At 44.1% G+C, this 15,528-nt stretch overlaps 1 protein-coding gene across 3 annotated transcripts in view; it reads right to left on the reverse strand.

Annotated features, from left to right (window-relative positions):
• Positions 1-1,036: 1,036 nt before the first annotated feature.
• The window catches only part of LOC123371250 (charged multivesicular body protein 3), a 51,946-nt gene continuing 37,454 nt past the window's right edge, over positions 1,037-15,528 (reverse strand). For all 3 annotated transcript variants that reach the window (XM_045018620.1, XM_045018619.1, XM_045018618.1), the window contains 4 exons: positions 7,440-7,619; positions 4,093-4,214; positions 3,054-3,168; positions 1,037-1,575 (listed from right to left, as the gene is read on the reverse strand). In XM_045018620.1, the coding sequence (XP_044874555.1) occupies positions 1,433-1,575; positions 3,054-3,168; positions 4,093-4,214; positions 7,440-7,619 (560 nt within the window). In that variant the 3' untranslated portion in view covers positions 1,037-1,432. The remainder of the gene's footprint in view (positions 1,576-3,053; positions 3,169-4,092; positions 4,215-7,439; positions 7,620-15,528) is intronic.

Consider the following 15,528-nt stretch of genomic DNA (forward strand, 5'->3'; position numbering starts at 1 on the left):
GACTGTGGAACTGCTGAAAGAGCAATGACTTGCAAGAGGGGTCCCTGAAATGTGATGGGATAGAGATAGGTCTGAAGGGGGAATGGGCAGGAATTAGATGGTATGCAATCCCACAGTGCTTAAGTTATATTTGTCCAAGACTATTGCTTCCCAAGCACTAGAAGTGGGAGAGCCTGTCTCCAAATGGAGGAGATATGACTGACTGGGAAGGTCACAACTATGATGCTGTCAAATTGGCTGCTTGCCCAAAGCTGACAAAGGCATGGCTGGGTGGTTGAAATTGGACCAGAAGGCAGCTGCCTTTGTGACATGTCTTCCTGGAGAAGACCTGCTCTCTAACTGGATACTTCACTAGCAGGGTGGTGAAGCACCGGAATGGGTTACCTAGGGAGGTGGTGGAATCGCCATCCCTAGAGGTTTTTAAGGCCTGGCTTGACAAAGCCTTGGCTGGGATGATTTAGTTGGGGTTAGTCTTGCTTTGAGCAGGGGGTTGGACTAGATGACCTCCTGAGGTCTCCACCAACCCTAATTTAATATGATTCTATGAATATATTTAGTACCCAACTCCTTAAAAATAGAGCTTCCTTCACTTGTTTCTTGAACTCTGAGATAGGCTTCATCCTCCTTTTATCAAGCAGCAGTCTCACTTCTGAAGAAATACCATGCTGTCCTGATAAAGGGTTTGCTAAAAAGGGACAGTAGTTAAAAATAGAACAGCTACACCCTAAAGCAAAGGACTGTTACAGCTGTAGTCAAAATGTTCTTTACAGCTGAGTTTTCCCGTTCGTGCACTAGAAGGGAAAATAGCTACTGTTGAAGGCTAGGTGGATTAGTCTGTATTTGTAAAATGCTTGATCTTTGAATGGAAGGGGCTGCTAGAAATAGCTTTAAGAAAGAATATAAACTAAATGCTTCAAAGCAGACTGACCATTGAACAAAACTTCCCTTTCCTCAGCATTGTTATCAGCTTGAATACACACAAAGGTTAGACTAGACTCTTAAAATAAGAGGCAAGCTAAACAGACCCAAGAGGAGCAAGTGTTAAACCAGAAGTTTATTAAAATCCATTTGTAGTGTTTCAGGAAAATGTACAGACACTTAAATATTAAGGGGTTTTTTGGTAGCAGCTTAAGCCAATACAAGTGCTTTGTTAGAGGAAGACCCACCCTTGCGACAAAGAATATTTTTGAAAGATTGTTTTATATCTGAAAATACATTACACCCACCATTTCCCTATAGCCTACACTACCTGCGAAAGATTAACAGAAAAATGGCAAAAATAACCTTTATAGAACACAAGCCCCAGGAAAAATGTATATTACAGGAAGTATTTTCACAAACAAACAAAGTTTTACATTTTACAGGAGGGACAGAACATCCCAGAGCAGGGAGAAACCCCCCCAAAACCAAGCTGTACATGTGAACTTAATATCTAGCTACGGAGCGTAGCTAACCGTGACTGCATCGCTTCAATATCTTCTTCCTCCTCCTCTTCATCAGCTATACCAGCAGCCCCTATGGGTTCAGTTTCTGGAAGAGCATCTGTAACTTTGCTAGGTGCTTTACCCAATGCCCCTGCAAACAAGCAAGATAATATCCATAAACGTTGTTGAATACAGACCACTGACTGCTTAATAAAGGGACAAGTTCTCAGGTAGCTGCACATTGTAGAGGTTTAAAGGTAACAGAACTCAGCCGCTGCTGTATGGTTGAGACAGTATGTTGGACGTTTAGAGAGAAGTGATTAGGCTATCTAGGCAATAACGACTCATGCGCAATTCTTCCTAGTGGGAACCATGCCATATTTTGCCTATTTTAAAGTGTCTAGAGCACTGTATTCTAACTCCAAGGGCTCTGCTGTGACACTAAAGGACCCTGCTCCCTGCACTCCTGTGGCCGCAGGCAAAACAGCTTCAGAGTCGCTTGCCTTCCGGCTTTATTCCTCTGAGGCGCTTAACAGTTGTGAATGGGAAGAGCTCCTTGTTACAGGGCAGCTTCACTTCTGTTCCCATGGTGCTCAGCTGTGAGAGCATCTGTGGCCCAATCCATGAACCCAAATGCTGGGGAGCATTATGCAGCTTTTGGCAAGCGAGCAGAGGGTTGAAGAGTATTTTTACAAAGGAAAAGAAACGTGAGGCAGGGCAAGAGGGGGACAAAAGAGGGATGTGGGAACTGGGCACAAGGAGACATGGCAAAGTATGGGGCAGGGAACCTAATTCACCCCTAGGGCCTGGCCAATAAGGAGGCTGGGACTTGAAGCTGCCCTATAGCCCTTCAGATAAGAGTCTACAGTCAGAGGCTTCTGAATTAATATTTTATATTCAAAGCACTTTTACAAGTGGTCTCAGTTAATAAGGAGATTTTCCAATTATTCAGCCTAGATTTTACTTAAAGGGACAGAGTCAAGTCGTTCAGGGCCAATTGTTTTGATGTTATTTAAACCGCATAAGACCCAACAGAGATTTTCATTTTTTCAAAAATTGGAAAAATAGGGGAAACAGTTAAACTGAAGCGTGTTTAGCCCAAACAGTGTAGCAGCCTGTGACCCTGATTAGATCAGAATCAAAAGCAACAGTCTCTGCTATTGTTACTGTACAAGCTGAGAGAAACACGCAGTAACTAAACTGCATCAAGTATGAATGTATTTAAATTCTGGTTTAAGGGGGACTAGTACCAAAGGAAAGTGACCTTTTAAAATAAAGGTGATAACCTGACACTGTCTCTATTGAGTTCTGTGCATTCCTCCTATTTACACTTTTTGGAACCACCCTAACGAGTTCTTTCCTGCCTCAGTATTCACTATCATCAGCCACAGTACTTCTGTTCCATCGCTGAGGGCCCCATCTTGTGGGGTACTGAGCACTCCCTGCTGCCACTAAAGCTAAGGGCATTCAACACTTTGCAGAACTGGGCCCCCAGACATTTAGCCCAGGTATATATAGAGGGTCAAATTCTGCAATAGGAATCAATGAGTTTTGCCATTTAATCCATTGGGAACAGGACCATGTTCTTAGCCCTCACAATACATATCTGTAACAGACTCATGCACTCACCAGCTGTAATCTCAAACAGGATTTTATCGATTTCCATCTCTGCTTCCTCTTCCATTTCCTCTTGGTCTTCCATATTTTCAAAAGTATCCTCTAACATTTCTTCTATGATACCAGCCTATAGTGAAACAGAAGGTAACAGATCCCATTTCCAGGACTTACAAACAGCCAGCCAGAAGCACAGCACTCTCAGGAAAGTATACTCAGCTCCCTCAATTTCATAATAGTCCAGATTATGCCTGCTGCTATCACACCCATCAAAAGGACTCAGCCTATTATTAGAAGCAAGGCTATCTACTACACACATTCTTACACGTTCCTGATAGTTCTGTCATTAGGTCAGCATGCAGTGGAGCTAGTTTAGCATGTGGGTTATTTTTAAAAACACAGACCCTTTGAATGTTTTCACAGCAACAAAAAGACACTTTATTGCATACTTGCTGTGAGGAAAGAATGACTGACAATCAAAAGTAGGGTAACCCAAGAATTAAATGGCAGTGTTGTCTTATTCACACCTTAGAGCAATATATCAAATGTATTGCCTTATATTTAATCAAATGTAGCTACAACTGGTAACACAAACCTTTGAAAAGCCAGCCTGTCAGTCTCCCACAGTTATGTTTGCCCAAATTATATTCTGTAATCAACTAAAAATGTTGGAAGATTTTTCTATAAATTCCATTGGGAACACTTTCTTTTTAAAAAAGAAAAAAAAATCCCCCTGCAGGGCTTGGAACCCAAACATTGCAAAATTATGCTAGTACATATCACATGCACACAGTAAAATGGATTAGAAAGTTTTAGTAATCTAGAGTATTAATGCAAGAAAATTATTATTTAAAACTGTGTTTTTAACTTGAGTATTCCTTTAATGGCAGCAGAGGAAGACTCTGGACCCTGTCTCTTGTCTGTGTATATTGTAAGCTCTTCAAGGCAGGGACTGTTTTACTATGCGTTTGCACAGTGCTGAACAATGGGACCCCATCTCAGTTGGAATGTCTAGGTGCTACTGTAATACACAATAATATATTTCAGAACTTACCTTCATCATTTCTTTGGACAATTCCCTCATCGTTGCTTGAATTTCAGGGATTTTTACTAGATTTTGCATAGCTTTCATGACCTCTGTGCTCTTCTGTAATGAACCTGCCACTCTGAGGACAGCTGCCAAGAGAAGGCATGGAAAGGCTTTAGAATGAAGCCAGCACAGGGGAACAAAACTGACGGAGAATCCTGCTTGTACAGATCATCATCATTTTGGAATCTAGGAAAGTGCATATAAGAAAAAAGATTGTCCGTTTACTTAATCACCTTCTAAACTTAAAGTTGTCGGCTTTAGAAGAGGGGAAAAATCTGACTTTCCCTGTTTCTGAAAGATTGAAGAGTTTTAGTGGAGATACTGCTCCAATTAACTGCAGTTGAGCCATGCAAACAGATCTAGATTCCATCCCACCCACAGTTTGATACAGAAAAGGAAAAACTTCCTGTTTGCTCTTCTCAGGTGGGAAGTTGATGAGCATGGAATAAAACCTACGCAGAAAGTCTCACTGACATTTTCATGCTGGTCAAGCAAGCAAGACTATGTAGCCATGTATCTGATTATTCATGAAAATAGTACCCTAATGTGAAGCCACCCTTGTAGTCTGACATTTTGGGAGATTTAGAAACTATTTCACATCACTGGATTGTTGGAAAGCCATTTAATATTTAATTAGATAACTGACAATTGCCCCTTTTGAACAAGAAATAAAAACAATTAAAATACAGCCTGCACTGGGTTTCTATCAATATTTTTTCCAGTGGCTAATTAACAGTCCTGGGCAACATCCAAGGAGGTCTGTGAAGCTAATTATTAGAATGGTGCTTAAATGTTCCTTGAATGTCAAATCCTGAATAAGGATACAGTTGAGAAATAAAAGGCATCTCTTTAGAATAGTGGAGAGTTCCCATGTTTTAAACGGCACTCCTGAATTAAGGGGATGATCTGCACATGCTGCTTTTCATTTCAACACTCCTAGCTTACAAGCTTTTTGAACCTCAGGCCTGAATAAGAAGGTGGTGGTACAGGAATAGATTAAAAAAATCTCAATTGTATTGATAGTCAAAGTTTTTCAAGCCAATTAGGGGTCTAATAAAAATACAAACCAGAATCCCAACTCCCTGTCTGCCTCTGATAAAATAATGGCTAGAACATCACTATTATTACTGTGGTGGTATTGGTAGTAACGCTAAGTGAAAAACTGAAGGCAGTCTTCACTGTAAAGGAAGATTAAAATCCCTCTAGCGCATAGTTCACTGATTGAATTTAGTTCCCAGATTTACCATTACTATTGTTCAGATTGGTTTTCTAGGACCCTTTGTTGGGTAAAATAGTTACTAAATTCTCCAGCGAAGATAACGGTACTAAATCAATGAAGTTTGATGTAGCGAAGCCATCACAGTCCCCACAAACTAAAAACTTCTTACACATACATCTATTATGGCATCCTGGACAACAGGCACTTTGGAAATCTCAGAATTAGAAACAAAAGTGATTCCCATTAATTAAGGCTACATTTTAATCGTTGGTATTTTTATTAAAAAAGTTATGGACAGGTCACGGGCAGTAAACAAAAATAAACGGCCCATGACCTGTCCATGACTTTTACTATATACCCAACTAAAATGTTTGTGTGTGGGGGGGGTGGCATGGGGGTGCCCCGGGTGCTGGCACGGCCTGGGGGGGGCACTGTGCGCGGGGTGGGGACTCAGGCCAGGGAAGCACGGCAGGTGCTCAGGGTGGGGTGTTGGTGGGGCTGGGGCAGGTTCCCTACCCAGCTCCCGGGAAGTGGCAACCCCAGCTCCTAGCTCTGTGCGCTGCCTCTGCTCTGGCCCAAGCCCTGGTTCTGCAGCTCCCATTGGCTGGGAACCACGGCCAATGGGAGCTGCGGAGGCAGTGCCTGTGGGCGGAGACAGCACATGGAGCTAGGAGCTGAGGGAGGGGAGTTCCTGTCAGCCTTCCGGGGAGCTCCCCCCAGGGTAAGCACTGCCCTGCCCCACACACCCAAACTCCTGCTGTTGGAGGGCAGAAGGGCCAAGACTGCCCCAGCAGCAGCCAGTGTGACTGGCCCAGGGGCTGCCTGAGCTGCTCCAGTGGCTCCTGGGCAAACCGCACCAGAATCTGTGACTTCCATGACCTCCATGACAAACACAGAGCCTTAAATTATAACCATTTGCATGGACCATACAGCAAGAGCCAACAGGTGGATGAGTATCTGTCTTCCAATCCTGCCTCCCTCGTTATGCTGCCCAGCCAACTTGTTGGGGAGCCTCCTAGCACCTCCGTTTTTTGGTGGCTGGCTGGTCGTTCTTTCTGGAAGCTGCTCACACACCCAGCCAGTCCTTGACCCCGCTTTTCTCTACACCTATTCCAATGCATTTCTCCCCTCATCCCCAATGGACCTGATAAGTCACACTAGGTCTCCTCCTGGCAAACAGACTGTGGCTCCTGTTGTGGACTAAAGGTGGTTTGCCAGATGCAGAAGGTGCCTCCACAGCACAGCTATGAGCGCCTCTTCGTTTTGTTCTGTGTTTGTACAACATCACAGGGTCCTGCTCCATGACTAGGTGCTACAATAATACAACTGCTTGCAAGTCTCCCCCCCCACCCCACCCAATCCTTGGATCCCTTTGCTCCCTGCCGCTGTTAGGAGCTGCAGTGCGGTGAGTTACCAGTGACAGACCAGCCAGAAAGTGCATTTTAAAGGACAATTTCAATATGGACAACAAGGCTTGCAGATGGTCAAGGGGGGGAAATTCTAAAGAGTAGGGGAGGCATGGAAGGAGGTCTCAGTAAGGGATTGTCAAATGCTTTGACAGATGAAAAATGGTGTAAGTGCTAAACATTAAGCCACTGGGCAAATTGCTCCTCTTCTCTATCAAGCCCACCCTTGCTTTGATGCTTCACGGTGCAGGACTCTTGCTTTAAAAACGCAGGAATTCGTGCAAGACGACACAGGGTGCTCTTATAAATGAAATAGCCCGTGGATACACAGCCTGTCAAAAAACAACCCACCCCAGTAACAGAATGTGATCAAAGCTCTTCTTGTAATACTAGAATCGTTCTTACAGGGGGCTGTGGAAGCAGCCAGGATTAGTCATATTCTCGCTATTTTAGAAACACTCGAAGAAAAGCAAATACACACTACATCACGCGAGGAAAGACTACCTTTTGGAGCAGATGACTTAAGCGTAAATACATCCTGCAGGCTTGGACTAATTTGAGATCGGCCCAAATCAGCCTAAACTTTGACAGAATTTTACTTCAATTTTGAAATGTGCAGCTCAGGGCCAACCTCTACAGTTAATCTAAGAAACAGCTGTTGTATTTAGGTGCAACAATGTTCTTACCAAGCTGGTTCTTCATCCCCATGAGCACAGAGTTCATGTGTGCTTTGGATGCATAGAGTTTGCTCACAGCCTTCCGAGAGCGGATCATCTCCTTTGCCAAAACCACACACACATCTTTTTGACCCTTTTTGGCAGCATCTTTTACTGATCGCTTTACCTTTTCTTCTTCTCTTTGGATATCTGGGTTACAAAGGACAAACAAGCGAGGACAAGTCATCAGAAATGGCTGGAGGCTAGGAGCAGAGATTCATTGCTTATTGGAGTGCATTTTCAAAAGCAACAGTTCATCATTAAAACTTTCCACTTCAATAATGCCTTTCATTTAAGCATGAATCCAGCCACTGAAGACTGAACGGGGTATTCTGGTTTGTGCATCACCAACAGATTAGTTAACTAAAGTTCTAATAGCAAAATATCTATTTCTAGCATAGCACACCCAGTTCTAGGATTTCCCTTACACCAGTCTGTCACAGCATTCCCTCCAAGCTTCCCAAGCACCCGGCTGAGATCAGCTCCTGATGAGGGTGAAATAACGCTGGCCAGAAGAGGGAAGCACTTTGAACCACTCACGTCCTCCTTTACAACTGCCATCATCAAAGGCAGCCACATTCACAACGTCAGATTGACTTACAGCAGGGTTCTCAAACTTTTGTAGTTTAACACTATTATAAATACTGGAAGTGAAGCGGGGTTTGGGGGTCAAGGCTGACTACTCACAAACCCTCAGTAATAACCTCGCGACCCCCGGAGGGGTCACGACCCGCAGTTTGAGAATCCCTGGTTTACAGCAAGCTGATTGCATTAGACGCTGCACGGCGCTCAGCTAGCCAGACAGTTGTGGTGGCAATGAATGCCCATTTCCATCTACAACTGGTCAGGGAACTACACTCAGTCCTATCAGACACAGATCCAACCACGAGGAGACACATTTATAACCTCTAATCCTACCTACGGTAATTCCTTATAGCTATGAAGTCCGTGCCCTAAAGGAAGCTACACTTTGCTCACACTTTTAGAGATGCTTATGAAAAAGTTAGGGAGGATGCTTGGACCTCTTCCCCCCCTTCCCTCTGGAGAAACTGGGACCTCTTGTCCCTCCCCTCCAATGGCTGGGGGGCTGGATTCCGCTCACTCCTCTATTTGTTGACTCCCCACCCCCAAAGAGAAAGAAGGATCAGCCCTAGGAAAGGTGCCCTCCTATGCTGCCTAGGGCCCTTAATTACTTTGGCCATTCCTGGCCTGGAACTCCTTGCTGGGATGATCCTCCTCCTCTACCACTGCTGCCTTCTCCTCCTGCCCTTCTGGCTTCACCTCCCCTGCAGACTGGGCAGTGAGGTCCGGCAGGAAGCAAGCCACGGCAGCTGTCAGCGGGGCTCAGGGTGGTGCTGGATTCACTGCCCAACCCACAGGCTGTGCACAAACTGCCTCGGGTGGACCCTGGTGGAGAGCTCTAGTACGTTGACAAAGTCCAGCACGGCCCACTCGGGGCAGTTAAAGTGCAACACGCAGCCTGTGGCAGCTGGGCAGTGAATCCAGCAGCACCCCAACCCATTCAAAAATCACCACATCTTCTGACCCTCATGGTGCAGTCCGTGCACGTGTCATACTGCAGTGCAGAAAAAAGCCCCCTATTCCCACAGCACTATTTGCTGTGTTTGTTGGACCCCAGTGGTGGTGAGTGACACACACCGGAGGTCCCGGATGACTGGAAAAAGGCTACTGTAGTGCCCATCTTTAAAAAAGGGAAGAAGGAGGATCCAGGGAACTACAGGCCAGTCAGCCTCACCTCAGTCCCTGGAAAAAGCATGGAGCAGGTCCTCAAGGAATCAATTTCTGAAGCACTTAGAGGAGAGGAAAGTGATCAGGAACAGTCAGCATGGATTCACCAAGGGCAAGTAATGCCTGACTAACCTAATTGCCTTCTATGAGGAGATAACTGGGTCTGTGGATGAGGAGAAAGTAGTGGATATGTTATTCCTTGACTTTAGCAAAGCTTTTGATACGATCTCCCACAGTATTCTTGCCAGCAAGTTAAAGAAGTATGCGCTGGATGATTGGACTATAAGGTGGATAGAAAGCTGGCTAGATTGTCAGGCTCAACGGGTAGTGATCAATGGCTCCATATCTAGTTGGCAGACGGTTTCAAGTGGAGTGCCCCAAGGGTCGGTCCTGGGGCCGGTTTTGTTCAATAACTTCATTAATGATCTAGAGGATGGCGTGGACTGCACCCTCAGCAAGTTTGCAGATGACACTAAACTGGGAGGAGTGGTAGATACACTGGAGGGTAGCGATAGGATACAGAGGGACCTAGACAAATTAGAGGACTGGGCCAAAAGAAACCTGATGAGGTTCAACAAGGACAAGTGCAGAGTCCTGCACTTAGGACGGAAGAATCCCATTCACTGTTACAGACTAGGGACCGAATGGCTAGGAAGCAGTTCTGCAGAAAAGGACCTAGGGGTTACAGTGGACGAGAAGCTGGATATGAGTCGACAGTGTGCCCTTGTTGCCAAGAAGGGTAACGGCATTTTGGGCTGTATAAGTAGGGGCATTGCCAGCAGAGCGAGGGATGTGCTCATTCCCCTCTATTCGACATTGGTAAGGCCTCATCTGGAGTACTGTGTCCAGTTTTGGGCCCCACACTACAAGAAGGATGTGGAAAAATTGGAAAGAGTCCAGCGGAGGGCAACAAAAATGATTAGGGGGCTGGAGCACATGACTTATGAGGAGAGGCTGAGGGAACTGGGATTGTTTAGTCTGCAGAAGAGAAGAATGAGGGGGGATTTGATAGCTGCTTTCAACTACCTGAAAGGGGGTTCCAAAGAGGATGGATCTAGACTGTTCTCAGTGGTACCTGATGACAGAACAAGGAGTAACGGTCTCAAGTTGCAGTGGGAGAGGTTTAGGTTGGATATTAGGAAAAACTTTTTCACTCAGAGAGTGGTGAAGTACTGGAATGGGTTACCTAGGGAGGTAGTGGAATCTCCTTCCTTAGAGGTTTTTAAGGTCAGGCTTGACAAAGCCCTGGCTGGGATGATTTAGTTGGGAATTGGTCCTGCTTTGAGCAGGGGGTTGGAGTAGATGACCTCCTGAGGTCCCTTCCAACCTTGATATTCTATGAGTCTATTTATGTGACAGAGACAAAATTAGTAGATTTAAACCTAACATTGTAATGTTGTAATTCCATGTACAAATTCAGGAGGAGTACTGAAAGTCAGGAACGCTTTGCCTGTCTGCATCTGGTTCAGAATACAGCAATTTGCTTTCTCACTAAGGGTACGTTTACACTACCTGCCGGATCGGCGGGTAGCGATTGATCTATCGGGGATCGATTTATCACGTGTAACGTAGACGCGATAAATTGATCCCCGATCACTCCCCCGTAGACTGCTGAACTCCAGCTTGGCGAGAGAAGGAAGCAAAGTCGACGGGGGGAGCGGCCGCCGATCCTGCACCACGAGGATGCGAAGTAAGTGATTCTAAGTTGATCTAAGATACGTCGACTTCAGCTACACTATTTTCATAGCTGAAGTTGCGTATCTTAGATCAATCCCCCCTAGTGTAGACCAGGCCTTACACAGGTCACTGGGAATGCATCATCCTGCTTCCCCAGTCCCTGCACTGGCTCCCTCTGAAACACCAAGAGGTCAAGGATGCTGTTCTGACTTTCAACAGCTTGCATATCAGCCCCCACTAACTACCTGAGAGACACCTTTCTTGTGATAACCTCAGCTCCACACCACTGGAAAAGATGAAGCAGCCAAGGGGGAAAAACCTAGTAGCCAGAGAAAACGGAAATTTCCTAGGAGCTGGACCAAGATTACGGAAATCACTGCCAGATGAAATAGGAATGACTGCCAGCCTCATCACATTCAGAACTACATGCTAAATCCATCTATCTGATATAGCTTTCCCACAGTAACGTTCTCAGTCACATTATCACTCACATTTAAATCCCTAAAATCTTGTTTGTTCCTGCCAACTGGGCTGGGAAATAAAGATTTGTGGAAGGTGTTCACACACCATTATGATGGGTGATCTCACAAAAATACAGATGATATAGATTCACTCTGCTCCTTCAGGAAGCAGAAATCTTTCAGCTATTTAGACCCCATACACATTTTGTAATTAAATGGCTCAACTTCCCAACAAGCTTTGCAAGTTATTTTAGAATCAAATGTATTTATTACCCAAAATCTTTTAATCTTGCACGTACTTTGTCAGACACAGTTCATTAAATAATTAAGTTTTGACTTGCTTCCCTGCCAGGTTTATACACTTTCACTGGCATTTAATGATCAAGGCTTAGAAGCAATTCATAATATTGCACCTGGTGCATTAACTTTTAAATGTAAAATGGTACATTCAAAATGTATCCATTTGAAACAGCTGTATGACCATTGTTGATGTCATTGATAATGTTATATTATTAGAGAAAGCTTTATTCTGGAAACATTCAGTAACATTGATAGATTTAGGAACACCTGAATGGCCTAACTCAACCCTAGTTTAGTCTCCAGCTTCACTCCCAGCATTTGATGTAGGGTGACCAGATGTCCCAATATTATCTGGACTGCCCAATATTAGAGGTTTTGTTTTATATACCCAACTATAGCTCCTCGCCCTGCCCCCCACCCAAAAAGCATCCTGATTTTTCACAGTTGCTAATTTGATATCCACGTACTAGATGTGAGGAAGAACATATATTGTACTGAATAGTGTCTGCACAAAATGAATTCCAGTCTTTTATGCTTTCAAGTTAAGGTGTTGTGCAATGCTCAGTTTGGAAAAGAAACTACTAAGGGGGGAGGGATACGATAGAGGTCTATAAAATCATGACTGGTGTGGAGAAAGTAAATAAGTGTTATTCACTCCTTCCCATAACACAAGAACTAGGGGTCACCAAATGAAATTAATAGACAACAGATTTAAAACAAACAAAAGTAAGTATTTTTTCACACAATGCACAGTCAATCTGTGGAACTCCTTGCCAGAGGATGTTGTGAAGGCCAAGATTATAACAGGGTTAAAAAAAGAACTAGATAAGTTCATGGAGGATAGGTCCATCAATGGCTATTAGCCAGGATGGGCAGGGATGGTGTGTCTAGACTCTGTTTGTCAGAAGTTGGGAATGGGAGACAGGAGATGGATCGCTTGATGATTACCTGTTCTGTTCATTCCCTCTGGGGCACCTGGCATTGGCCACTGTCAGAAGACAGGATACTGGGCTAGATGGACCTTTGGTCTGACCCAGTATGGCCATTCTTATGTTCTTATGCATAAGCTTCCTGAAATAATCAAGTCTCCTCCTTTTAGGAAAGGATTTTAAGTGAGTAAAATGCAGAAATTTTAAATTATCTTGAAGGGATAATGGTAGCTATGCACAGAAAAAAAATCAAGGCACCTGAAAAATATTTTCAGGTAAGACACGTATGCACACAAAAGAATAAGGAGTTAAAAACTGGGCTTCTATTCTCCTAGCCCAGAAGTAACACTTCTATTGCAAAGAGAGATGGCCGAAAACTAGCTTGCAAGAAAATGACGATAACACCATTTGAATCCATCCGGCTATATTAACATTTAGGGATATTACTGACAGAAGAGTTCAGTGAAATTGCCTTATAAAGAAAGCACGCATACCGTATGCAGTGATTTTTATTATTTTCAAAAGCTCACTGATTTACACAGCCAGAAATTTTACACCAGAACGATTCAGAATTTGGCAGGTTATAAAAATAAATCCATCAAAATAGCGTTCTGCGTTTTGGCACTCGCAAGCCCAATATGGATTGGAGACATCAATGCAAATTCTCATGTGGGAGTTAATGAATCTTTTGGAGAATGACTCACCCAGAATAAGTGTCATTCAGCAGCAGATAACCTAAGAAATCTCTATCAGCCAGTCCACTGGGACAAAGAGTGCCCTCCCCTCCAAAAGACTATTTTCCTTTAGAAGAGTCTGGGTTAGTGGTGTTTTCCTCTTATTACCCACAAGAAACACCATATGCTTACAAGATGCTGAAATCATTTCTTCAGCACAACTAACTATGCACTTTATAGTGCATGGGAATAGTTAAAAATCCCTGCTCCAATGAGTGTACAATACAACCAGGACAAATACCTTAAGTGAAATAACAGTTCAGGCATGAGAAAGTGCTAAGATCAATCCATTGTGCACAAAGCCTTCCTACACTGACCATTTAGAAGGCCTAAAGCCTCTATCAGTCTATATTTTTGTAAGGTAAGCTTTGTTTGACTACTTTGAGGACAGAGAATCCAACTGTGTGAATATCAACTTTTGCAGGGAATGCAGGCTTATCTTGTGGTCAAAAGGTGGATTCTACTTTCAGCTCTGCCAAAGACACCATGCATGACTTTAGACAAGTAACTGTTCCCGTGCCTCAGTTTCCCATCTGTCAAGTGGAGACATATCCCTGTCTCATGGGGTGATGGAGAGGCTTAACTCAAGGTTTATAAAGTACTTAGAGGTCCTGGGATGGAAGACATTAAAGAAATGAGAAATATAGTTACTGCTGCAAGCTACTTGCTGGCTTTAAACATCCAAAAGCATCTATTTGACCGGGGCAATGTGACATTCCATACCTTGGGGGAGCATACTGTAACCCCCATATTCCTCATTTTCATATAATCATGATCTTACATATAAAGCATGCCTTGTAAGGTATCAAGGGAAAGGTTACGGTCCGCTGAAAGTCATTTCTCTATCCGTGTGTGTGTAGCATTAATGCATATGAAGTTATGAGAATTGTGTTATATGATGGTCATTAAAACATTCTGTAAGTTGGGGAATCAAAAAGATATTAGCTCCCCAGAGGCAACAGGAAGGAAAGTAACCAACAGCCAGGTGGGGTCTCAAACAACCCATTGTCCAGCAAGGGAGCTACAATGCAGTGACTCACCTGCATGAGGCCACACCAGGGGAATTGCTCAACCTTGCTTGGAGAGACTCAGCAATGCCCTCCAGACATGCCTGGACTTGTGCTCCCCAAGCACATGGACTGAGGGTATAAAACAGACAGTGGACACATACTGGGCCCCTCTCCTGTGCCCACCGTTGCTGCAAGCAACTAAGACACTGAGAAGACGACAAAACTCTAACAGAGGAGATTAGCCGAGGTTTAAGGAACAAACTTGTATATTATGGCCTGCAATATCCAGTGGGGTGAGAAAAACTGCTTAGTCTAGATGTTGCTCAGTCTAATATGGTTGAGAGTTTAGACTGTGTGGTTATATATATTTTATTTTATTTTGGTAATCACTCTGACTTTTTGCCTCTCTCTTAATCTCACTTAAAAGCTACCTTTTATAGTCAATAAATTTGTTTAATCGTTTATCTTTACCAGTGAGTTTGTACGAAGTGGGGGGCAGATTTGCTCAGGTTGGCAAAGGCTGGTGTATGTCCACTTTCCATCGTTGAAGTGGCAAACCAATTAATAAATTTGCACTGCCCATCTTGAGCAGTGCAAGACGGTATATTCCTGGGATACAGTGCTGGGAGGATTTGGCTGGTGCCTTTCTCTGTGTGATTGATGAGTGAATGCTCTGGGAGCATTCATACAGTCTATCTGGATGTAGGGCTCCACATGCAGTTATGCTGAGTGATCACAGCTCCTGGAGGGGCTGCTGCTGGTCACTAGCAAGGCATTGTGAGAGACAGCCCAGGCTGGGGAGAGTCCCAAGCTGCACCCCAAGGGGATCCTATCATAGGCACATTCTGCTCAATGGCTAATAATAAACTGAATGGTTTTGTTGCCATCTGACATACTCCAGTTTTTCTAGATTAAGCATGATTGTGATGTGTACTTTATTATAGGATATGCATTACTGTGATTTGGCAATTGACCACTTATTTTTGGAAGGCGTTGCTTCACAAGGGATCAAAGGCTATGACAAGAAAGCATGGAGTTCCACAGAAGTCTTTGGAGGATGGTACCACCTGCCAGTCTCCAGTAAACCAAACTCAGTACATTGGTCCCTCTTCTATGACCCAGTGGCTTGGTGACAGTGCTGTGCATGATAGCACACTATGGCTCCGTTAAAGGGCACTGTGTTGTGCCTCTCAAGAACG

Source organism: Mauremys mutica, chromosome 5, assembly GCF_020497125.1.
Source record: "Mauremys mutica isolate MM-2020 ecotype Southern chromosome 5, ASM2049712v1, whole genome shotgun sequence".
NCBI lineage: Eukaryota > Metazoa > Chordata > Testudines > Geoemydidae > Mauremys > Mauremys mutica.